Source organism: Lissotriton helveticus, chromosome 10 (genome assembly GCF_964261635.1).
Source record: "Lissotriton helveticus chromosome 10, aLisHel1.1, whole genome shotgun sequence".
NCBI lineage: Eukaryota > Metazoa > Chordata > Amphibia > Caudata > Salamandridae > Lissotriton > Lissotriton helveticus.
In genome coordinates, this window is record NC_136071.1 from 251,469,379 (window position 1) to 251,495,753 (window position 26,375).

General features: G+C 46.9%; 1 protein-coding gene across 1 annotated transcript in view; it reads left to right on the forward strand.

The window, feature by feature from the left end:
• Nucleotides 1-26,375, forward strand: part of SMG1 (SMG1 nonsense mediated mRNA decay associated PI3K related kinase) — a 1,634,890-nt gene that overhangs the window by 198,022 nt on the left and 1,410,493 nt on the right. Inside the window, exon 4 of the mRNA XM_078665250.1 lies at nt 7,869-8,005. Coding sequence (XP_078521376.1) covers nt 7,869-8,005 — 137 coding nt within the window. The remainder of the gene's footprint in view (nt 1-7,868; nt 8,006-26,375) is intronic.

The window sequence follows — 26,375 nt, forward strand, 5'->3', positions numbered from 1 at the left end:
AAAAAGTTGGGGGCAACCATAGTCAGGGATCTACCTTCCTACAGCGGGCCTCGAAGAATTCAGCGCCGCCTACCTGGACGACATCGCAGTATACAGCCGCCACTGGGCAGACCACCTCCACCACCTCCGAGCGGTCCTGCAGGCCCTCCAACAGGCCGGCCTCACCATAAAGGCCAGCAAGTGCCAAATCGGCCAGGGGTCCGTGACCTACCTCGGACACCAAGTGGGGAGCGGTCTGGTGGCCCCCCTCCAACTCAAGGTAGCTGCCATCCGGTCCTGGCAACCCCCCGAGACACAAACAGAGGTCCGAGCCTTCCTGGGGCTCACCGGATACTACCGGCGGTTTGTGAAGGACTATGGCAGCATTGTGGGGCCCCTCACGGAACTCACGTCCAAGAACAGCCCAAAGAGAGTCAACTGGACGCCCGACTGTCAAGCAGCCTTCGAGACGCTGAAGGCCGCCATGTGCACCGCTCCTGTGCTCCAGGCCCCCGACTACAGCCGCGAGTTCATCGTGCAGACCGATGCCTCCGACCATGGTATTGGGGCCGTCCTCTCCCAACTGAACCCCGAAGGAGTGGACCAACCAGTGGCCTTCATCAGCAGACGCCTACTGCCCCGAGAACAGCGCTGGAGCACCATTGAGCGAGAGGCCTTCGCAGTGGTATGGGCCCTCAAGAAGCTCCGGCCGTACCTCTTCGGAACCCATTTCCGGGTACAGACAGATCATCGGCCCCTGCAATGGCTCATGCAGATGCGGGGGGAGAACCCCAAACTGTTGCGATGGTCCATCTCCCTGCAGGGGATGGACTTCACTGTGGAGCATCGCCCTGGCCCAGACCACGCCAACGCGGATGGCCTGTCCCGCTTTTTCCGCCTCGACGAGGAAAGTCCCCAAGAAGATGGGTGACTCTCCCCGCCTTCAGCTGGGGGGGACGCATGTTGGACAGGCCACCTGAAGGGCTTGCTCCCTCCCCGCAGGACAGGGCCCGGGCCACCGTCAGCACCCTTGCCCGGCCCAGCCGCCATCTTGGACACGGCACCGCGCGGCCTCAGGCCGACCCCAAGCCTGGGCCTGGCCAGGCCCCGACATCCCGGCACCACCCTCCACCCAGGAGGTGAACGGACCACTTGGCAGGTCAATGGGAGTAAGAAGTGTCGATGGCTCTCCCCCGCCAGGTGCCGAGCACCCCCAGCCTCCTCGGGCGCTGGCTCCACCCCCCTGCTGGGTGTCTGGACTCCCTCATCCCAGACCTCCCGACCTCCAAGAGCGAGGGTCCGGACATCAAAGGGCGCCAGACCTATAACTGAGGCAGCCCCAGGACAGGAAGGCAGTTGTATCCTGGAGTCGAGAGACACCGCGACGAACTCATCCTTGACGGACTGCTGGCGCTGCCACAGCCCTGCCTTGTGAACTATTGTCCTGCCTGCTGGCGCTGCCGCGGCCCTCTGCAACCTTCATCCTCGTGGGACCTGCTGGCGCTGCCGCGGCCCTCTGCAACCTTCATCCTCGTTGGGACCTGCTGGCGCTGCCGCGGCCCGTAGTAACCTTCATCCTCGTGGGACCTGCTGGCGCTGCCGCGGCCCGTTGCAACCTGCATTCTCGTGGGACCTGCTGGCGCTGCCGCGGTCCGTTGTAACCTTCATCCTCGTTGGGACCTGCTGGCGCTGCCGCGGCCCGTTGCCACCTACGACCTCTTCGGGACCTGCCGGCGCTGCCGCGGTCTGACCCATCCGAACACCGAGCTCGAGGATTGTGAGCTATCACCGTTACACCTCCGTACCCGTGGGTACCAAGACTGTCCCGCTACCCCCTTCCCTTACTAGAGACTAGAATTGAGAGGATCCTCGTGTCCTGATTGCCTTGTATCGTACCACTCTACTACCAGAAGTGCCTATAAAAGGTGTTACCCTGAACTTTGTGTGGTGTCCATCTGTGGGGGGGAAGTTACCTGTCTGTGCGATCACTGTGCTCGGCCGACCCTCCAGGTCCCCGTCTAACACAGGTTTAAGTGTACTATATTTTTTTCTCTTGTTTCTGTTGTGTGTTCGGAAAGTTGGCTTTTCGTCCTCTGTGGTCTTGTTGATCCAAACTCCTTCACGCAACAGGAGTTCATCAAGGATTGCTGTAGTGCTAATAAACTTAAAGATAAAAAAGCTTTATGACATTGCATCCTACCTGATTGTGATGCATGCCTTTATGGCACCACTTTGTATGAGCTCTCTGTGCCTACTGATGCCCTCGTGCTATGTAAACCCATCAATCCATTTAATTACTTTTGTTCTTCAGTTTCCTTTGTGTGAAAAGGTCAATGTTCAAATCCTAGCGCAGCAGGCAGTCATACCTTGTGACTGCAGCCAAATAATTTTTTGTTCCATTCCAGAGTTGCTCAACTGTACATTATAAGCACACACTGAAATGCTGTTTGACATGCCAACATTTTTTGCCGAGCCCCCTTCCTAATCTGTTTCCTTTCTCACTCTTCACGCTCATTCATTACTTTGTACTTGTTTCTTACCACTGTTCTTTTAGTCTTTCTTGTGTTTATTTCCTCCCATTGCTCTCCTAGCTCAGCTCATTTGGTTTCTCCTGTCACCCCTTCTTTCTTTCTGGCTCTTCCCTCTTTCCTCCACTCGTTTCCATTTCACTTCAGCAGTCTTTCCCCTCTTCACTTCCTCCCCATGTTGCTTTTTCTCTTTTCTTCCTCCTCTCTGGTTGACTTCTCCTTCTCTACTTATTAAATTGTCTGTCACTTTTTCACCATGGCTTTCTCCTCTTCACTTGTGTACAAAAATTCTCGCCTATCCTCTGTTTCTGTTGTCAGGCAGGTGAGCACAAAATCACTCCGGCTCCCACCCCCTCTCCAAGATAAACTGCATAACCCCTCCCCTACCCCTGGAACAAACCCCCTTCAAACCAGCACTCTGCTTTACTTCCTGCTGTTTCTTTATGTTTGAGTCGGCACCTGCATGTAATATCTATCACACCACCCGAGAAACTTTAGTCTCCCACAAAAATATAGCTAGGTTTTCACAGGCCCTTCCTTTGTCCTTCATCCCCTTCCTTGTGGCCTCAGAGCTTGACTGGCCAAGACCTGTGTTTGCATCTGCCACAAAGTAAAACCGCCTGCATTGATGTCAGTAAGGACTGCCCACAAACTAGTTTCTCTTTTTAGGGCTCGGGCTCTGCGTACACTGCGTATGCAGTGTTGCGCAACGAGAGTCCTATTCCCGGCGTTTTGAAAATGGACCTTGAAATTCCACATAGCTCGTGCGTGTGCATTTCCAAGGTCCATTTTCATTGGCCTTTGCGTGCGTGCTGTTTTTAAACAGAACACGCAATAGGCCATACGCGGTCGTGTAGCTCCACCTATGGCCTATTGGTGTCTGTTACGCGCACCAGAGGCCATATGTATTTAATTTATCGCGCCTTGACAGCCGCGATAATTCACAACATATGCTCGCAGTGGCGCGCGCGCACCACCTGCGGGCTTTTCTTTATTTTGTAGCTCGCAATCGCTCTCAATCGCTTTCATTTCTCGTTTGATTTTTTTGGTGGGCTTGTTAATCTTACTTCTGTACTTGGCCAGTTCTAATTGCTACTGGGCAACTTTTTTTTTCTTTAACGAGTTTTCAAGCATATTTGTTTTTAATTTCCACTCCAAGTCTGGCGTCTGCATTTTAAGATGGTTAATTAAATGTTAAAGAATGAGGAAAAAAAGGCCAGCTCATTGATGCATATGTAGGCCTGCTGGGTTATGCATGCAAAACTAAATGTCATCATACTGCAGTGGCGTGTTTTCCTTTTAGCCAATGCTGTTCCTCGTCTGCCAACAACAAGCATTTGATTTTGATTTTTGCCAATAGAAACTGCAGCAGCATAACTCATTAGCAAAGCGATAAGGACAGGTAAAGCAATCAAAAGGCGAGACCTGTTTGCTTTGCCAATGCTTGTTTCTGTATTCTCTGTGCTTCATTTCCACATTTTGCCCTAAGTGCGGGGAAAAAAAATCTAACAGTGAAGCTGATGCCCACGCACACGATCACTAATAGGTGGGGTCATGATGTCTTGTGACTTGAAGACTTAAAAGAAAAGCAAGTTGCACATGTCTGAGCCCAACACTAGATGGCTGAAGTATTTGCATCATGTTAATCTACAGCACTTAATCTCACAAACCGCTTCTTACAGGGTAAGTAAAAAGTTTCCTTTTGGGGAGTTTTACCGTAAGAACACATAGCCCACTTGTTCTACCGTTTAATTTATAGCACCCTGCCTTGGGCTCGATAGGTCTACCTTAGCTGGGACTTGTAAATATGTTAAAACGGAAGGTCTTGGCTTTGTCATTAGTTTAAATGGCAAAATCGAGTTAGCAGTTCCAACTCTGCTGTGCCAGCCAGCAATAACAGGCTGGGAGTCTTGCTTTGCTTTGTGAAACTCTTGGTCACACAATAAGTGCTGCAGTGTACGAGGTACACACTTGGGCTTACAGGCCCTGGGTATTCCTGGTTCCATATTCTAGGAACTTATAAGTAAGGTAACTTATGCCAGCTATGGATGAATCAGTCAGACCTATACTGATACGGAGGTCAGGTTCGCAGGCCTCAGTGCAATCGGAGGCAAAAAACTAGCATTAGCTCATTAGCTAGGTAGTGCTTGGTTCCAGTGGCCCAGTGAGCAGGGGACCCACGTCTGGGCAAACGGGTCACAATTGGGCAACCAAAGCAAGGTGATGGATGGAATGCTTGAACTAATCTCAACCATTGGCAATTACTCTGGCGCATTCCAGTTCACCATTTCTGGCCAGCATGCTACCTCAGATTGGTTCCAGCCATATGCAAATCAGAATTGACCCTGTTCCAAGGGGAACAGTCCAACCCGTAGTGCCAGTCCAAGTCTTCCCTGAAACAGAACAAAAGCAACCGAGGACTCGAGTTTTGAGGGTAAGCAGCCACCGTATTAGTGCTTTCAGTTGGATACAAGAAAACATGTGCATACATAAGAACGGACATATGCAGATACACAATTCAAAGTCAAACCTACAAATGCCAAACAGAACAGACAAATACCAGATATGTCCTTGTGTGCGCACTGCACACTGTTAAGAAGCATCCCATGTTCACTGTGGAGATTTGCTCTTATTATCTTTGTTTTTGTTGACTGATTCTTATACATCAATGCATTTCATAATAAGGGACCCTTAGTAGAACTAGGCTTCTAAGCAAGCACTTGCTATTAGTCCAGCTTTTACATCATGCATTTTTTAATGCCATGTCTGATTCTGACCCACCCTGATTTGGTGATTAGGGAAAAGGGAGCAGGCGGGACTTTCCTGAAAACTACAAATGTATTTGTGTTTCTATAACCCCCTTAAAGTCCATGTGCCATCAATTCACAAGAAGCTTGTTCTATTACTACTGCCTTAAGAGTGCAGTGGTGCCTGCCAACTTGGTATGTTCCAGTATCAGAACTCTTACTTTTCTGCTTTCAAAACGTTTAACTTTGCAGAAACGTAGCATTTATTTGTTCAGAAGTCTTGCATTTTGATGCCAAACTAATCTAATCATGCCGTTGATGTAATGCAATTTCGTTTTTTAACATTAAACAAAACATTTTTCTGTTGTAATTAGGGCAATTTAAAATCAACTGTTGGCTGTGAAAGTGTTTGCGTTGTGCAGGAGAAAGAAATTCATACCATTTGTGTTTCCTGTGTATTGGCATTTCCCAGAAAGCACTGGTGGACAGCCTGGTCAAATGTTAGGGGGGACATAGCCAAAGTATCATGAAATATGTTTCTGCAGTGCTCATAGGGAGTTTTGCCTTTTTACAGATGAATGCAGCATCATGTGTGTTAGACCTGTCTGCCCCTGTGAGTTCCCTCACAATTATTATTTATTTTGTCCCCTTTGGCATTCCGGTTATGTATTTTCTTTTTTTTTAATGTCCACCAGAATTTTTCCAGTGTTCTCGTGGGGGCTAGGTGTTTCTTGGGCCTATTGTTTTACCAAGGCCTAGTTTTCCTCACAGAAAGCAACTATTAGAACATGATTCCTAAAATGGTGGCTACTAACTGCCATAACGGTCACCTAAGGGTGGCAGACACATAGGCTAGCATGAGGAAGGTTCCAGAACCAACTAGTAGCTTCCAGGGGTCTGAGGCCAGCCTATAAAAGGCCAGTGACCAGGGAGCCATTTTGGGACAATATTGGAACTGACCAGTGCGGAGAGAGGCGACTTGAGGAGGAGGATATCACACTAGTAGTGACAAGATCGACCTTTGGGGCCGGCTGTTGCTCTACTGGGAAGTGACCCCTCATAGGCTGACCAAACCCCACTGCCACAGCAACCATATTAAGAAACAGAAGACTCCGTGGCAAGTTTTATAACCATCAGTGACTCTCGCAGCGTGGCTCTCAAGTGACCTGTGAAGTCCTGCCCTGAAGGCACGTGTGCAGTGGAAGCGAACCTGGACACAGTGACACTCTGAATGGTAAAGGAATCAGGGGTCAAGGAGTTAAAACTGCCGCGACTGCAGCACATGAGCCCGGAGTCCACATTGTGAAGAGAAGCGGCGGAACCGGCTGTTGACCTTACCCGAAGGAAGCGCCACTGCCGTGTGGGATCCCTGTCGTGGGATCGGAAGAGGAGGAAGAGCCCAGCTGAACCGTGTTGCCATCCGGAGGAACCTGAGGTAGCGTCGGAAGAGGCGGGGAGACTGCAGGAGGAGGCCGGACGGGGGCGGGGCCTTCGTGCCTGAGGAGAGCGTCTGCGAGGATCAGGAAGCGGCTCAAAGCGGCGGACTGAGGCAGCGCTAACGGAGCTGCGGCTCAAGGGAGAGACAGTGGCCGCCGACACTCGTATAACGCAGCACAAGTGGGCAGAGAAGCCAAGACACCACAAGTAAGCGTGGGAGAGTGGTCGGGCGGGGAGGAGCAAACGAGCCCCTGCCGGAACTTACCCCAAGTAGCTGAACAACCGGGGACACGTAAGGAGACAGCAAATTACCTGTGTGACACTCATTTAGGAGATATAGCAAACCCGAGACAATCCTCTCAGTGAGGGGGTGATCCATGTGAGAAACTACCTGCCCATAACGGAACTTGTGAGGGAGAGTAAGCTGGAAGCCGAGGGGCTTCAGGGAAACGGGAGGTAGCGAACCAAGTGGGGATCACCAGAGAGTTCTGGGGGAACAAAAGGTGATTGGTGGTGAACATCCTGGAGGGTGGAGGACACGATATCCGAAAAACTGGCAGCACCTGTGTTTACTCTGATGGGCTCAGTGGTTTAATAAGTTCGTAGGGTGTTGAGAGCTGTTCTTCAGGGATGTAATATCTTGCTTGTCTTCTCCAGTAATTCAACTACTCGCACCAGAGCCTAATCGTGATTGTATGAAGCTGTGCGGGGGGAGCTGCACCTGGCGAAATGTAATGTACCAGATATGATTTATTGTAAAGAAGCCTGTTTAATTATCAACCCGAATAGATGGGGAATGTAAGAGATTGCAACTCTAAGTTGTAGGGATTTCTCAACGTGACCTTCATACTTGGGGGTAGAGAAATACTGAAATTGCCAAATGAATTTTGCGATGAACCAATAATTGAATGTGATAAGGTTAAATGATCTGAAACTGAAACCCGGCTCTAAAGAAAAGAAAGATACATCAAAGAATTTTATAAAAGGAACCGGTATTTTTCTAAACTGGTGTGGTGTCATTATTTTGGTTGGTCATTCACTGGGTTACTGTGGGTGAGATTGTAAGCACTACACAAAGCCTCGAGGGGGTTTAGCTGATGCTGCTCTGTGCCAGGCTACCCTATGTAGTCTAGAAAAACCTAGGTCTAACAATGTGCAAATGTGTTTTTTCTCCCAGATCGATCGTTGTCTTATTCTGACGAGTCTCGACTGTCCAACCTTCTTCGGAGGATTGCCCGGGAAGACGACAGAGATCGGAGACTGGCTACTGTGAAGCAACTGAAAGAGTTCATTCAGCAACCAGAAAACAAAATGGTAAATAACATTAAATATATTTGTCTGTCTATCTGGTGTATTTAGAATGTTTTAAAAGTTGTCATACACTCAGGTAAATTTGTTGTTTGTTGTAGTATATAAGTGGTGCCTGCCTCTGGGGTTCTTGAAATAAGCAAGGCCAGAGTTTTTGTTTTTTCCAAGATAATCTGACTTGCTACTTTAAAGTTAGATAATGACATTTTGTCCAAGTTCACAATTGAGTATGAAGTTCTGAGCTGCACTGCCCATGCTGCTGCTTAAATTACTCTGAGTATGGGAATCATTGACATACATGTAAACTTGAACCCTTAAAATGTGATCAAATGAAAGGCAGACTGGTCCTTGAATTAGGCGTTGAAAAGAATAAGATAGCATTGGGGATCCTATGGAAAACCGAAAACGTCCTGGCCTAGTGCTGTTTCCAATTCTGATCATCCTTAATGATGTACAAGGCTAGGTAGAGCATTCATAAGGGAAATTAAGCAGTTGACTTCAGCCACCAAGTGGAGGCATCCAGAACTGACTTATTTTCTCCAATATGGGAGTAATTGCCTTTGGGAATGATCAAGGTAGTGAAATGTGGTTAGACTGTGATCATCATTGAAATAGAAGAACTTTTGATTTAACTCGATGTGGACCATTTTGAGGGTATGTGTCCCCACCTCCCTTCAACTGGGACAAATCACCCCCATTCTTAAAAACCCTACGGCTGACCCTAATGACCTCAACAACCTCCGTCCTATCTCCAACTTGCCCCTCCTCTCGAAAGCCCTTGAAAAATGTGTCCTTTTTCAGCTTGACAGACACATTGAACTTTTTTAACTTACTTGACCCTCTTCAATCTGGCTTCAGGAAAGGCTGCAGCACCGAAACCGCCATGCTTAACATTATAGATGACATTCACCACTCCCTCGACAATGGCGAATCTAGCCTACTGATCCTCCTTGATCTCATGGCGAATCTAGCCTACTGATCCTCCTTGATCTCTCCGCAGCCTTCGATACCGTTAACCACTCTGTTCTTCTCAAAGTCCTTAAAGAACGATTCGGCCTTAATGGCATGACTCCTAATTGGTTTGTCTCATACCTGCAGCACCGCGCTCAGCAAATTAAAATCCACAATTGCCTTTCGAACCCCTCCCCCATCTCTCTAGGAGTTCCACAAGGATCCATACTATCTCCCTCTCTCTTTAACCTCTTCATGGAACCTCTCACCCTCATTCTCAAACAAGCAGGGATTAACTATCACCTCCACGCTGACGATACACAACTCTACCATAAGATAAAAACCCATGCTGACATCTTCCACCTCAACAACACCCTCATCAAAATTCAAGCCTGGTTCCACTCGAACCATCTGAAACTTAACCCAAAAAAACCTGAAATTATTCTTTTCTCCCCAAAAAACAACCAGCTCCCCATTCAAAAGTGGATCACAGACCTTAACGCCCTCAACTGCTCCCTGTCCCTAGCCACCTCAGTCAAATCCTTGGGCATCTCCCTTGACAACCGCCTAACTCTCAACGTTCACATCAACAACTCTGCCAAAGGAGCCCTCCTTACCCTCCGTAACCTTAAGAAAATTAAGCCCTTCATCCCAATTGATGACTTTAAACTGGCAGTCCAATCGCTTGCTCTATCGCGCATTGATTACGGCAATGCCATTCTCACCGGAATTCCCAAAACCCACCTGGCACCTCTTAAATCTGTGCTCAACCTCGCGGCTAGGCTTATCACGCACTGTAAACGTTTTGACCACATCTCTCCCGCCCTTAAATCCCTTAAATGGCTCTCCATTGAAGGTAGATCCACATATAAAACCGCCTGCATTACGCACAAAATCCTCCACCAAAACACACCGACATACCTCTCCAATAAACTGACCAAAGCAGGCTGCACGCGATCACTGAGAAGCTCCAACACCCTCCTACTTATCCCCCCCCCCTTCAGAAAAAGAATTCCACTCAGTCACGCTCCTTTTCCGGCAATGCCCCACTTATTTGGAATGCCCTCCCTAAAGACCTCCGCTGTAACCAGTCCTACCCCAGCTTCAAAAAAGAACTCAAACTTCTTCTCCTTAATAAATGCTGGGGTTTCTAATCCCTCCCCGATAGCCTCGCCCCTCTGCATCACCCCACCTATCTGCTCTGCATATGACTTGTGACCACCCGCCTGGCCAACTCCCTTTCCTTCTATCTGATCACCTTACCTCCCCTCCTCATGACCGTCAGTTCTCTTGCATGTTTTTGTATACCTAAGTGAGGCTTCCCGCCAAACTGTGACCGCTATTTTGTATGACTCATAGTGTCTAGCAATTGTTTTTACTTTTTTATCTAGATGTCATGTATCCTATGTGGACTTGTTCTTTTATTATTCCGTTGTCTGTGCTTATACACACTGTACCTGTATGGAAACACCTTGTAAAGCGCTCTGATACTCCTGGGTCCAGCCAGCGCTATATAAAACCTCTTAAATAAAAAAAATAAAAAAAAATAAGTAAGCTCAAGTCAATGATTTTCTCCTGTCTTTGCTGTAGGCTAAATAATTAAAAAAGTTAATGTTCTGGTAGAGACTTCTAGCTTCAGATTCTTCACCTTGTGAATTTCCCCAGGTGCTAGATGGGATCAGGAAACTTTTCAGCAGTGTGTCAGCAGCTGCCGGAGTTCCACTCCGATAGTTCTCTCAATATATGATGTCAGGACCCCCATATAAACGCCACCTCTTTGTGCTGAGGTCAGTTCTATTCTTTAAGCACCTTCCTATTTGGATCCGGAGCAAACAGTGCTGTCTTTGATAGATATTTTTCCATCAAGAAAACCATCCAAATTCATAAACAGTGTGCAGATATAGTTTCTTTAACAATAGGTTTCAAGCAGTTTTAGGATGGTCACCAACAAATATCAGTGTCGTCCACTGAATACATCTCCCTGTTGTGCCTCAGCATCTCACTCCGAATGGAAGTGATTCTCTCGTTGCATGAAAATGAATCCGAAGCATTTTAAAACTGTGAAGCCAAGTTCTCTGTATTCGAACTCCAGAAGAAGTTGTGGAAGCAGTATCAGGCGAAATCTGGTGTGCAAATGTGTTCCCATTCCCAGGCTACTCTCGAGACGGCGCTACATTGAGGGTCAGGAGTTCTGGTGAGTCACAAGAAGTCCAAACATGGCTTGCTGACATCACGCGACTTGCACCCCTCGGAGGCATGCAACAGCCTGGGTACCTCTCATCCCCGAGCCACTCCATGGGCCGGGCTCCCAAAGTGGCTCCACTGGACCTCCTGCCTCAACTGGACCTCCTGCCTCAGTGGATAGCCACAGCAGACGAGATTCAACATCTGAAGGATGTCATTACCATCATTATTGGTATCCATATGAATCCAACTGGAGTGCCTTCAGGCTCCAAGGATTCAAGATGGCATCCTCTCAGAGGCCCGCTGTGGAATCTGTTTTGACCACGTCATTTGACCTCCAGTTGAGGTTAGCCCTTGTAATGAGCATGGTGCCACCAGCTCCCTCCCCAGCGCAACATCCGACTCTATTTGCGATGCCGAGAACAGTACCACCGGCCCAAGTCTCAATGCTGCTACCGATATTTGACTCTGATCCAAAGGTTTTATGGAATTCGGAAGCTCAACCCACCCCTGGACAATGTCAATACAGTTTCTCAAACCTAGAAAAATGTTAGGCGGATGATAACATTAATGATATTTATGAAGAGCCTCATATTTTTGAGGACCTTCAAGATTCCCGTGGGTTGGACACTTCCTCTGACATTAGCCTGACTTTTTCAAAACCTATGTCTACTGAAGAACCTGGCTCTTTTGAAAATGTCATAAGAATGGCAGCAGAAATTATTGGATCGAACACTGCCCATGCAAGAGGGCAAAACAAACCAACAACATAAAAGAAGAAGCCACAACCCCACAGCCACTACCCAAGAACCTCTGTTCCCTTTTAATGAGGCACTCACTGATATACTGGTGGGTACCTGGGCAAAACCACGATCTTGCCCTGTGGTAGATAGACCAGTGTCAAGACACCACGGGCCCGCTCCTGCAGACCCAGATTTCTTATTCCAGCATCCTTCCCCGGAAAATCTGGTCCAGCTGCTCAACCTGAACTCATTCCTTAATACTCCATCTGACTGGGAATCCAAGAGGATGGAAAATTTAGCGAAACAATTATTTTCCAGTGTCAGCCTTGCCTTGCAGTCAGTCAATACCTCCAGGTATGGTATTCACACACCTTGTGGTACAGAGTGCCTGACATCTTGTCAGTTATCACGGAGGATGTCGGACAAAAGCTACAAAATGTGATCCTTGACCAATAATATGCTATGAAATATACCGTCCATTCTGACTTGGACACAGCTAACTACTGCAGCAGCGCCCCTTTTGAGGTTTCGATAGGGAAATCAGCAGAGGCAGCACCAATACCTGCCTCAGCAGGCCCCCCAGCCATTTCAAGGGAGAGGTTGGAGAGCTGGCTGACATTGTTCAGGCCCCCAGGGGCAACGCACTAGCCAGGCCCCAACCCCTTCCCCTGCAGCAAAACCACATTGATTTGAAGGTCGAGTCAACTTTTACTTTCCTAGCTGGTGGAGCATTACAGTAGACCAATGGGTGCTACAGATCATGAAACACGACTCCTCTCCATCCTTCCTGTCCTATTCTCTGCATATGCCCCTCACACCCTAATGCCTCCAGACAGACCATTTTTCCATACTCTGAGGAGAAGTTCAGACTGTGGCTGTCTTGGCTCAGGGAGCAATAGAGGGTGTTGGAATCAGATCAGGACTAGTTGCTAGTCCAGTGATTTTCAAATTCTGAAGAAGGACAGAGGCTTTTGCTCTAGCCATATTTTTCCTTATCCCAGATCTTTGCCTCTGATTTTTTTTTCCTGCAGAATAATAAGTTCAGAAAGCTCACCCTAGACCAAGTTTGTTCTGCCCCAGATCCCGGCGGCTGGATGATGGCTCTCAGCTTGCATGATGCACATTTCACATCCCTGTTCTGATTTTCAGTTCTCCGTGCTTCCTTTTGGCTCCTCTGGTTTTTACTAAGAATTGATGGTTGCAGCCTGTCAGCGGAGGTTGGGAATACCAGAATTCCCTTATCTCGGTAACTGAGTACGGAAGACTGGTTCTCATCAAACTGTCATAAGCCATCTCCAGATGGCAGCCTTCCTGTTGACATAATATTTGGGGTTTCCATCAATGTGCCAAGCCATCCTTAGGCCTCAATAAGTCCAGGGAATTCGTGCTGTGATTACGATGGTTCAACCCTTGACTTGGGTCTAGGTGAGAGTATCTCTTAAACTCCTGTCTACTGCTTGTGCACCATGCCAGGTGGCATATTTGGGCTCTGAACTCTAGTGGGCTCAACACCAAGGCCGCCCATTGGACTCCATTAAGGTGCCGAAGGAGACTGCGAAAAGTCTGCAATGGTGGCTGTTCAAACGTGATTGGCCTGGCAGCAGACCTCTTTCCGTATCCTACTTAGAGCTAATGTTCATAACAGATGCATCATTGCTGGGTTGGGGAAGTCATCTTGGAAAGGTAGATATCAGAGGACACTGGTTAAGGCTCTCCTCCACATCATCTTGTTGGGGTTGTGGGCAAATCGTTTGGCACTGAAGACATTTCTCCTGAACATGAAGGGGGTACTGGTGAAGATACTCGCAGACATGACCGCCATGTTGTAATCCAACAAACTGGCTGGTGTGAGGTCATGAGTTCTGTCAAAAGGCCTTGCATGTCTAAAAGTGGAAGGCATATCCGTGACGGCCCAACACCTGACAGGATCTCATCCAACATTGCCTAGCAGATCACGAATGCCAGTTGCATACGAAAGTGGCGCGGAGCACCTTTCAACAACAGGAAGAGCTCTAGGTTTATCTAATCACCACTTCAGAGAACATGCCATGTCAAAACTTTTGGGTGTTGGAGTTCCTAAGGTAGTCCTCACTCCCTCTGAGACTCCTTTTGCCAGCAATGCTTTCTGCCATTCTGCCCAGAGTACTGAAAACGATCAAGAGACTCTGGGGTGGATGAGGAGAGTGTGGTGCTCAGAATTTCTGGCCATAAGCATTTGGCCTCCAATTTGCCTGCCTCTTTGGGGTTATCTCCTGTTGCAGCATCAGGGTCAAGTCTTGCACTGATCCTGCACAATTTACATCTTCATGCTTGGAGATTGAACAGCAACAACTGATTACTTTCTATCTTCCTTCCAAAGTGGTTGGCATTATTTTGGCAGCCAGGTGTGCATCCACAAAATCTCTTTATGCAGGATGCCAGGAGAAGTTAATGCTTGGTTTCCTCCAGACACATGCAACCTCTGACTACAGTTATCTAAATCTCTCCTGTTTTGTTTGTCCTTAGCCCAACAAGTCCTCGCAGTGGCATCACTTAAGGATAACTTTTCAGCTATTTGGGGCTTCTTACGTTTACCAGATCAGCCATCCCTCTTCAAGTCACCTGAAGTGATTTTTTTTTGGTTGAGTGGGCTGATACCAATATTTCTGCGAACACACTGTGATGCCACTGTGCAACCGTAATTTGGTACTCACTTACCTGATGTATACTCCTTTCAAATCCATTTACTGTTACACTCTGTGCTCACTATCAAGACGGCCTTCCTCATCACCATAACATAGACTACATAAATGAGTGAGCTCCAGGCTGTGTACGTAGCACTGCGATTTACATCTTTCTTCCTAAATGAATTAGTCCTCTGGACAAAAACGATATTCCTGCTCATGGTAGTCTGTTCATTTGTATAGGGCAATACACTACCATGTCTGTTTTCTATATACCACCACATCCCTCCAAGGAGGGCTAATGGCTCCACTGCCTTGACCCTAAAACAGAGGTCTTCAATCTGTGGGGAGTGACCCCCATGGGGGCCCTGGAATCATGGGAAGGGGGGGTCTCTCATTCCCGAGGCTCACTTCCGCCTGGACTCTCGAAAAAGAAAACCGTCCCTGGACAGGTCATTTTGAAATTAAAATACTTCAAGCTTCAATACCATTCAGTAAGTGTTCTCTTGTGCTGTGAAACCGGAGCTGGTCAGACAGCTAGGCAAGGTTTGCCTTCTTGCCTGAAAGGACTGGAAATGTGTGCTATGTGTTAATATGAAAGTGTAAAGGGCAATTTGTAGATGTAAAGAATGCTTGGTGCTGACTTTCATTGAATCCCTGGACGAGCTCTGAAGTGCGTGCTTCTAATTGCAAATATATTTACATAGCGCTTACTATCGAGGAGGAGGTGTTGAATTCCAGTAAGTAGAAAGAAAAAAAGGGGAAGTCTGGGCAGGATATACTATCCGGGAGGAGGTGTTGAATGCCAGTAGGTAGCAAGAACAAGCATATAGAATGCAATAGGTCTTGCACTTGTAAAAGTAAAAGCTACAGGTATTGTAAATTGTTTTTTTTTTTTACATTTTGGAGTAATTATGTAAGGAATAAGTGCACGCAATACTCCATTATGAGCTTTTATATCTCATTCTGCTTAGCAGTTGGCATCTAACCGTACTCACATTTCTGTGTGATCCCGTCACAAGTCCTCAACTGCTCCAAAGTTGTAACGGTGGCAAGCAAAATTATAGTATTTCTGTGTGTGTGGAATCGCTTAGCTTGTCTTTGCTCCCATAGTGCAGTTGTTTATACATCACCAGGAATTCGGTGTTTAGAGAGGACTGACCCTAAATATGCACACTAAGCCAGTCTGGCTCAACAGCTAACAGCCCAATACCTCCGACAGTATGAGGCTGCAATGACCTCAAAGGTGTTATGGATGCGGCCTGTGGGAGAGAATCATACTAACCAAGCTGATGTCCAATATGGCCTCAACAGACACTCTCTCCTCTCTGCTTCACTAAACGTTCCTTTTGTCGGGGGCAGGAGTAGGCTAATCTCTCACAAGGTGCAGTGGCCATCTTTCAAATACTGACAACAGCCACTTGAGCTACTTCCAGAAGGATGCCAACAGAGACTGCAGTAAAGGCATGTACTATTAATGGGCAGTTCCATTGGGCCTGTATTTATCTCATTGCTAGTTTTAGCTATTTATTCCACATATTCTCCTGAAAAGCACAGATCTAAATATTTCAAAATTCGATTTTGATGCATTGCACTACATGCGTGCAAGCATTGGAAAAATTAACTACCAGGATGCAATGAAGCTGCTATTGCCAAATCACTACAGTTAATGAGTAAAGATATCGCATCATATTATAGATGCTGTTTCCGCACAGTGATGGGAACCAGCATGCACTGCTCTTTAACATGTGTTGCAGTAGAAGAGTGTTAAGTTTGCTTACTGCTTACTTGAGTACTGAGTCACACTCTAATTTTTGTCAACCAGTGGAACTTTACCTGCAGAAAGCTGCTTCCTGTCTGGTGTTCCTCGGGACATCCTCCAGCATCCTGAGGCAGTGTGCTCATGGCTGTACAGAGTATGCAACACTCCTTGCAATGTGAAGTGAGCGAGGGGAGCGGTACCGGGCCCAGCTAACAGTGGAGGCCGCAGTGTGAGCCTCATCAATCAGCTGGTGCCTGCATTACTTTATGGAGTACCTTTGCTCCTCTGCCTGTGCTACCCTTATGCCCTGAACTGCACTGTTATCTCTGTCTGTGTTCTGAGCTGCGATTATCTGGCCTTGGCAGATGAGCATTCCGCTTTCACCCTGCCCTCTGGGCAACTGGCTGCAGCTCCGAAGCTGGACTGCGTGCCACGGGTGCCGTGTTACAATGAGGCTCTAAGAGGGCCAGGTTGCATGATATAAATAAATAATGATGAAAGTGGGCGCAGACTACATCAAAGCACGGTACACCCGCATATTCAATTAACCCGGCACTGTGCTACAACTACATTAAGTGCAGCGCCCGTGCAGGTTACATTTATGCGCATGGCGGCCGTAAAGCCGCTGCCTTAATGAAACATATAAACGGCAGCCCGTGAAGCAGCCGCCATAATGATACAAATATACCCATGAAACGGGTGCCAGTGGAACTTTACCTGCAGGAAGCTGTTTCCTGTGCGTGGTTCCTCGGACATCCTCCAGCATGATGATTGCGCTTCCGCCTTCGCTACCCTTATGCCCAGAAATGCCCTGCTATCTCTGCCGGTGCTCTTGAGCTACAGTTATCCGAGCAGCCCTGGCAAAAGAGCCTGCCACGTTCGCCCTGCTCTCAGGGCAGCTAGCTGCGGCTCCTAAGCTGGGCTGCGTGTCAAGGCCGCAGTGTTACAACAGGAAGTGCGGCACCTATACATAATACATTTAGCGGGTGCTGTGTTTAATTGTGAAAGTGGGCACTGGGCTAAATCATCATGCCTGGCCCCCCTGCATATAAAAGTAAGCGGCGCCATGGTAGAACATAAAGTGCGGCGCCCTGTGTCTTAAATTAAGTGGCCGCCGTGCTACAAAATTAAGTGCAGCTTCCATGCAGGTTAATTTTACATGCACCAGGCACCATGATGATACAAAAACATACATGAAAGGAGCAGCCCATGAAGCGGCTACCACAATGAAACAAGCACAAAGGTGAAAGCAGGTGCAGTTTTAGGCGCCATACTGATTCAGTAAAGGAAGTAGTCCCTAAACCAACCCCCTAAACATCCAATAGCAAAAGTAAACTGAAGTTGGTCGGTGCTGCTTTCTATAAAACGGAAGTGATGCCTAGGGACAACCAAAAAATAACGAGCTAGAAAACAAGAGCAACGTAAGCTTGAACCAATGGCGAGAAGCAGGCGGGACTAATCTCCGTATACTGATTACTCAAGGTCTTGCAGACAGCGCATGCACACTGCCTAGGCTTGACCGAAAAAAAGGAAAAGCCGGTGTAGTGTGGGCAGGCTGAAAAATAAATTTGGGTGAAATGTGTTGGATGGAAAAAAATGAGTGTTTTATACAGAGAGAAGTGCCCAAATACCTGATAATATGCATTACAGATTGCTGCTGTAAACTGTCATTTTACCTGGCAGGCACATTGTGAATTAATATTCTGACTTTCCCACAGCTGACTTTTTATTAGCAGATTTGTAGTCCTGATACATTTTATGGGAGATGACAATAAGTTAAAATGTTGGGGTTCTTCAGTTCCCTATTCAAACTAATTGTACTGAAAAACCTTACTAGAAAATGTGTTTCTGAATAGACAACTAAGCTCTGAAGTGCATGCTTTTAATTGTAATTGTATTACATAGCTCTTACTATCCCTGCGGAGCTGTTGAAGGGAGAGTTATGTACAAAAATGGCTTTGCGTATAGTCTGGGTATTACGAAAATCTTTATTATAGAAGCATAATTTTATTGTGAAACGGTTTGCACATTTTGTAGCAGTTTGTTTTATAGTGTGCGTAATGCAAGTTTAATAATGACTTACATATTCACAGGGCTTTCTGTCACAGGCTGTGACCTAGTACCACTAAAAATACACAAATCACTATTCTCACCTTACCAACCAAGATTTAATTCTGTGGCTCTCTAGTTACACACAGACCGTTTAAGGATTAACTACTAGAGGTTTAATAATGTACTATACTCCATTGCCCACTGAGTAGCACTTGTTAATTTATTTTAATTTAAGCTGACCCTTTATTATATGAAGCTACCAGACGGTGACGGACCCTGAAAACACACAGAATATTTGTTTTTTAGCCTCACCTTTGACCTGTCCAAGCACTTGCACTCTCAAGGCCCTCCAGCAACCCCCCAAACATGACTGAATTCAACAACAGCAGAAACCTAATATAACCTGAGTCCGTTTTTGCTAAAATAGAAGTGTCCGTTTTCACAATATTAAAAATAAAACCTTTTTAGCAAAATAGTGTGAAAGAAGATTATGGGACCACCTCCTCCCCTGGAATTAGAGAAAGCATCCTACTTGGGCCTTGCAGTTAATCATTAATGATTGAAAATGGTATGTTTTATTATGCGGAATGATGTTCAGCAACCTCCAGATCCATGTAGCTGTAAAAAGTATGGTTCTCCTCGAATGCCCTGCACTCAAATTTCTGCTCAAGCATTACAGCCATTATACCCAGGGCCTCTGGGATAATGCGATTTTGCAACCGCAGTGATTTTCACATAATTAGACATTCGCCACCTCGTCCATTTTTTAGGTCTCGGCTAGAAGCGAGCGAAGCTCGCTCTCGCCAAAGACCTATAGCTAGCGTGTCAGCTTTCGAGGAGGACAGCACTGGCCGCGCGCGGCGATTTGTGAAGGTCACGCGCACGAGAACGCGCTCGCGGCCAGGTGCTGTCCTCCTCGAAAGCTGCCTCCCTTCCCCGTGCAGGGCGGGCCGCCGCGCTGCCTGCGACGACCCGGAAGCATTGCCGGCCAAACCGGAAGTCGGAGCCAGATTACCCTGCGCTGCACACAACTTGGGAACTGAAAATCCTGCTTCTGTCGAGTGTGTTGGAAACGTGCAAATACTGAAACTGGGAGCTTTGGGGGAGCTGTAAACACGGAATAGGATGAGCACTTGGGAACTGCAAACAAAGACCCTGGTGAGCACACTGGAATTCAGTAAGCGTTGAAAACCTCCTTTTAATGGTGAGCACGAGACCTGTGTAGCACAGAGAAACACGTGAATGTGCCCAGCTTTCGAGGAGCTGTATGTACACTGGAACTCCCGAGCCCTCAAGGGGACTGTAAAGACAGAAATTGGAGAGCACGTGACAAGTACGCAGTGACTAAAGAGTCACAAGTGAGATGCAATTAGGAATTTTAAACACCGGTTAGAAGCCGCGGGTGCTTCAGGGAGCTATAAACGGGAATTGGGAGGATTGCGCAAGTGGTGGAGCTCGGAGCGCAGTCACGCCTACGGACTTGTTGCAACCCAAAGTACGTAGGCATGGGGCCTTAGCGAAGATGTGCCCGGGAGCGTGCAAACAGCGCGTGGCACACTGGACACGTGTAGGAACTCCGCTTCAATGCGCACGTACAACTTGCAGCACCACCTGCATACGTGTGCATACGCATCCTTGAATGTTAATGTGTCTTTGCGCTTTCATCCGTGTACACCCTTAAGCACTTGCTGTTGCGCACACTTGCCCTCTTATCCAGAACTGCGCACGCTCTTGTGCATATGTGTTTTATTTTAGTTCCGTATCCGCCTGCTGATCCTTACCTGCGACTTTTCATTGTTATTCTTTTATCATGTATTATATATTTGATTAATTATATGCAGCTTCTTTGTACATAGCGCTTTGATGAGTTACTTGTCTTAGTTTGTGCTTTGTACATTTTCTAAAATCATATTAACACGGTCAAGCAGTTAATTCGCGTGCACGGTCCGTGCAGGCAGGCATTACACCAAGGGATATATCTTGGACAGCGAGGGTTCGAAAGGAATGCACATCCACTTAAGTAGATGCCCATGTGCGTGCACGCACACGTTATTTCATGCCCGCAGAGATCACCCAGTGCCAAGTTTTAGAACAGGTTGGCAGTCATTGTGTCTGGCACTGTTCCAGAGGAGGAAATTGATTCACCCAGTGCTGCCATGGGAACCGGCACCGCTCTGGGAGTAGTGAGTAAGTTCTGAATGTCTAGAACTGTGAGTCAGTCCAGGCCATGGCTTACTCCTGCAGAGATGTCTGGTGCCGTGATGTGCCAGTTTGTCTGCGGGCAGGTTCCTGGAGGGATGTCACTTTCTGATTGCTGGTTGTGATGTGACAATCTGATATCTGGACCCTGGATTGACGTCAGTCTGACGTCTGGGGCTGTTGCTACGTCACAGTCTGGGCTTAGGTTTTTGTACTGATGACACAGTCTGATCTCAAGTGCATGGACTGGACCGATCATGGGATTTGACTATAGAAGTCTGGAATGGGGTCACGCACCCCACATGCAGTCCCCATTTGTTATCTTTGCGTCCTCATGACCTGTCATATGGTTCCTGGACTGACGTCAGGCTGGCTTTTGGTTCTTGTCAATTTTGATACTATTTTAACTCACTTTGGAAAAGTTTGCAAGTCTGATTCTAATATGTTAAACAGTGATTGTGCATGCAGCGCATGTCTGTATTCACCCTCATTGGCCCTTTAAAGCTAGACCTATTTATTGGCTTTGCCAATGCTTTTTTGATATGTTGATCCCTAAATTGGCCGATGTGTTGCCAGCAAAGACCCAAAAACTACGACTGACGTGAATTACCACCCGCAAGGACAGTGCAGGTGTGACTTCTGGCAGTCACTGCAACCTATACTACTTTGGGAGAGGGTCTGATGAATTGGAAGGTGACAACTCGCATTGAAGCCTGAGTTGGCTAAGTCAACTTTTAAGTCACTTTACAACATTCACATCCACAGTTCTGTTCGCCTTCCAGGAACTGCAAAGTGAAGTCAGCACCTTTCAATATCAGCACAGCAGCAGCCGAGTCAGAATGACGTTCGCTTCAAGGAAGTCTGAGCACATTTCCCTTTCCGGGGACTCTGTGAGGAAAGCGAAGTACCAGTGTTTCTTCAGTACTCCTAGTCAGAGCGCTACCTCAGGTTCTGCCCATCCTCTAATGTGGCCCAGCTGCTGTAAAGACTCATCCGGAATGTAAACAAGCATCCGCCATTTTGGTTTTCCATCTCTGTGGCACAAGCGGTCTCTTCCTGCATCACCGTCTTTACTGCCACGCATAACTGTGAGTCGCAGATCGCCTCAACTAGTGCCGGATAAAATATGTGGCACAAACTATTTTTGAGCAAGGAAGGTATGAAAGCATACAGGCTATTTGAAAATAGCTTGACTTCTATTAAAGGCATGACTCAAGTCACTGCAAAATAAAACATTAGGGTCTAGTCACTGAGATAAACCTGGGTTCTAATACATTTGCCTTTGTTTGTAAGACTAATACACATAGGTCAGTCCTAGGAGTAGAGCAATGGTGGTCATGGTGGCTATACGAGTGTCAGCAGATGTGGTGCTTCCTGCCATGTTTGCGGTCCATCTAATGGACATGTAGGTAGGTGACTTTGAGCGGCTTGTGGCTCATTTTCATCGTCCAAACTCGCCTTGAGCCCCCAAACAATGGGACAGTCTCGCCCCACACTCCATCCCTCGCCCCACACTCCATCCCTCGCCCCACACTCCATCCCTCGCCCCACACTCCATCCCTCGCCCCACACTCCATCCCTCGCCCCACACTCCATCCCTCACCCCACACTCCATCCCTCGCCCCACACTCCATCCCTCGCCCCACACTCCATCCCTCGCCCCACACTCCATCCCTCGCCCCACACTCCATCCCTCGCCCCACACGCCATCCCTCGCCCCACACGCCATCCCTCGCCCCACACGCCATCCCTCGCCCCACACGCACACCCTCTATCACACGCCATCCCTCGCCCCACACTCCATCCCTCGCCCCACACTCCATCCCTCGCCCCACACTCCATCCCTCGCCCCACACTCCATCCCTCGCCCCACACTCCATCCCTCGCCCCACACTCCATCCCTCGCCCCACACTCCATCCCTCGCCCACACTCCATCCCTCGCCCACACTCCATCCCTCGCCCCACACGCCATCCCTCGCCCCACACGCCATCCCTCGCCCCACACGCCATCCCTCGCCCCACACGCCATCCCTCGCCCCACACGCCATCCCTCGCCCCACACGCCATCCCTCGCCCCACACGCCATCCCTCGCCCCACACGCCATCCCTCGCCCCACACGCCATCCCTCGCCCCACACGCCATCCCTCGCCCCACACGCACACCCTCGCCCCACACGCACACCCTCGCCCCACACTCCATCCCTCGCCCCACACTCCATCCCTCGCCCCCCACTCCATCCCTCGCCCCACACTCCATCCCTCGCCCCACACTCCATCCCTCGCCCCACACTCCATCCCTCGCCCCACACTCCATCCCTCGCCCACACTCCATCCCTCGCCCCACACTCCATCCCTCGCACACCCTCTATCTCTCTCTCGCACACCCTCTATCTCGCCCTCGGCCTCCCTCTATCTATCTATCGCCCTCGCTATCTATCCTATCACTACAGCATCACTCAGGGGCACCACAACATCACTATGCGCTACCAAAATGCTTATAAGTACAACAGTAACTTACAATATTATTATAATATAATATTATTGCCAACATTGCTTAATTTTTTGCAACAGCTATCATCTTGCAAATCATCTTTATACACCAATACAGACTTTGCTAAAAATTTAATGCAACACATTGTCATATACAATGCCAATAACTCAAACTTTAATGCTGCGAGACCTATTGCATTGCAAATGCTTGTTATTTTACAGAGTTTTATATAGCGCAAACCTGACCCAAATCGGGTATCAGAGCGCTTACATAGCACCAGTTGCATCACAGGAGTACACATTCATTTTTTTTTTTTAGGCATGAGGAGATTAAGTGATTTGCCCAGAATCACAGGATGTTCAGCGTCATTGACGAGACTTGAACCCAGTTCCCCAGATTCAAGGTCGACTGCCCTAGCCGTTAAGTCAAATCATCTGCCACATAAACTGCTGATTTTAACAAAAGAAATAATGTGTTCATAGCTCAACCGGTTCACTAGTTACTAAAAAGCAGCAACACTTGTTGCTGCGCAATAAGGCCCTTTGCAAAGCTGGACTGATTATTTTTTAGCTTTTTGCTATATTTGGGTTTTCAACTGGTATTTTTGAGGTGCAATCACAGATTGACTGCCTCTCTGGAGAAAAATGAGCACACTCATCACATTGGCTCAGAAAGGTGTTATCATCCAAATAAGTTTTGCGAAAATATGTTCTATTTGTAAAAAAGTACCATTGTGAAGTTTTGGGTAATTCTTTTTGGATACTTTTTGTTTGAACTGTGTAGTAAGCCTCTGATACCAAACCACAGCCCCTCACAAACTTTTGGTATTGTTAAACACTGTTTAATGTTGTTTCACCACCATAAAAAGGATTTGCCGTGGGAATTGGGGACGTTTATGGTTGTCGAGGATGAGTAGTACCAGGTTCCAGAAATTTGTTTCAGGAGGGGTCCTTAAGCCTAAAATCTTTTGACAGGGGGAGTCTCGGTATCAAAAAGTTTGAAGACCTCTTCCCTAAAAGGTCGCTTAACTTCTGTGTAAACTGAACCGGAAGGATACCTGTCTTTTTGTCAGATTCTCAGAGATGGGCTAAGGCATGCTGAAGCAGACGGTCTCAAAATGGATTGTATTATGCTTCAAAATTTGCTGTGTGTTGACCAAGAATCATCCCCCGGGTTTCTGCGCTCACTCCACCAGAGCGAAGGCTGCTGCCCTGCGCCGGAGCGCAGTTTGACAGTTCTGGACATCTGCATCGCCTGGTGTAGCAGGACTGGCACTTTGCCTGATCTGTCCTGCAGGATTTGCTGGCCTGAGCCATTCCACATATCCACCACCAGAGTAGGTGAACTGCTTTGGTATCTATTCACAAGGTGAGGAATCTGCAGTTAGAAGTCTCTATCAGAAGTACAAGTCACTTACCTTCGGTAGTGCCTTTTCTGGAGTAGAATTGGTAGGAAGCTGGCTCTGTAAATATCTACATATATATATATATATATATATATATATATATATATATATATATTTATATATATATATATATTTATATATATATATTTATATATATATTTATATATTTATATATATATTTATATATATATTTTATATATATTTTATATATATATATATATATATTTTATATATATATATATATTTTATATATATTATATATATATTTTATATATATTTTATATATATATATTTTATATATATATATATTTTATATATATATATATATATATTTTATATATATATATATATTTTATATATATATATATATATTTTATATATATATATATATTTTATATATATATATTTTTTATATATTTTATATATATATATTTTTTATATATATATATTTTTTATATATATATATTTTTTTTATATATATATATATATATATATATATATATATATATATATACCTCAAACTCAAAGTGAAGTATAGTGTGCTCAGAGGCTAAAGATAAGACTATTGCTGTTTTGTGGTAGTGTGGCCGAACAGATAGGATTATCAGAGGGATGTGTTAAGCATTTGTTGTACACACTGAAGCAAGAAATGATTACACACACTCAGTGACTAAATCCAAGACCAGTTTTTTGTAAAAATATTGCTTTGTTACTTTTATTTCTAGAACCAAAGAAAACTTAGTTGCAGGTAAGTGCAGTTTTCCAACTGGCAGTACTTTTCAATGCAGTAAATGAATACTTAGTGTAGGACTTAAGTTCAGCAGATAGTCTTAAGAAATAGCAATACTTTGTAGATCAGAAAAACATTCACTTAGTCCAAAATACCCTATTGGAGGAAAACAATATTGCAGTTTTGCAGGCAACTACACCATTTAGACTTCATTCTTCGGGGCTTAATGTCAGCAGAGGGCAAGGTTCACACTGCACCACCAGTGGCACAGAGGTCAAATTTGGAGTGAGGGCCCAATGTTAACCAACGGAGACTGGGAGTGCTTGAAGACACGTTGCTTGCGTGTAGGTAACGTGGCTGCTGGATCAAGCTTCATAGGTTTAGGCAAAGCCACAAGGCAGCACCAAACATATACCATCAGCGGCACAGGGGTTGGCTGGGTGCAGGGAGCAAACACTGTGTTGGGGACCCAATGCAAATAAATGGGGAAACTCGGTTTTAGAAACAGGCTGCAGTTGTCGATCCGTTGACTGCATGAAGAGCAACAGCAGAGGTAAGTTGGAATGCTGTGGGTCACAGGGACACAGTCTGTCGAGCTCTACAAGGTCCATGGGCTTTGGGAGCAGGGATGTCTGTTGATGATGTTTTTTTTTTTTTTTTTTTACCAGAGCCGGTCGCTGTTAGGGGAACCTTTGGATTTACACTGCAGGCGTCGTTGTGGAGTCCAGGAGGGGTCAGTCAACGCTGGACTTAAACTCAGGATTGCTGGGGAACCTGCTGTGGACCGGTAGGCCACCTGGACTCAGGCTGGGGGCATAGGGTGCAGAGTGGCCAGGGATCGCGGGCCGGAGGGCACCAGAGTCCTTTGTCTTGGTTTCTTGCAGACCGGTCCGCTGTCCTTTAGAGTTATGGTCTTTTTTTGAGGCAATCAGTCCTCCCAGGGATTTTGGAGGCCGCTGGCTGCAGGACAGGTGTCATTTACTTTGCAGGATCTTTGTAGCTGCAGACAGGCTGGTAAGGCTGGGGTCAAGTCAGTGGATGTCTTCAGTCTTCTCTGCACGACTTCATCTTTGCCCCCTCTCTATTAAGGTCGGCAGGAACTGACGATTAAGGTTCAGGGTAGCCACGAAAACCTAACAGTTCGAGGCATATGAGCTGCAGATTACACACTGTGCATAGATACCATCTAGTGTTG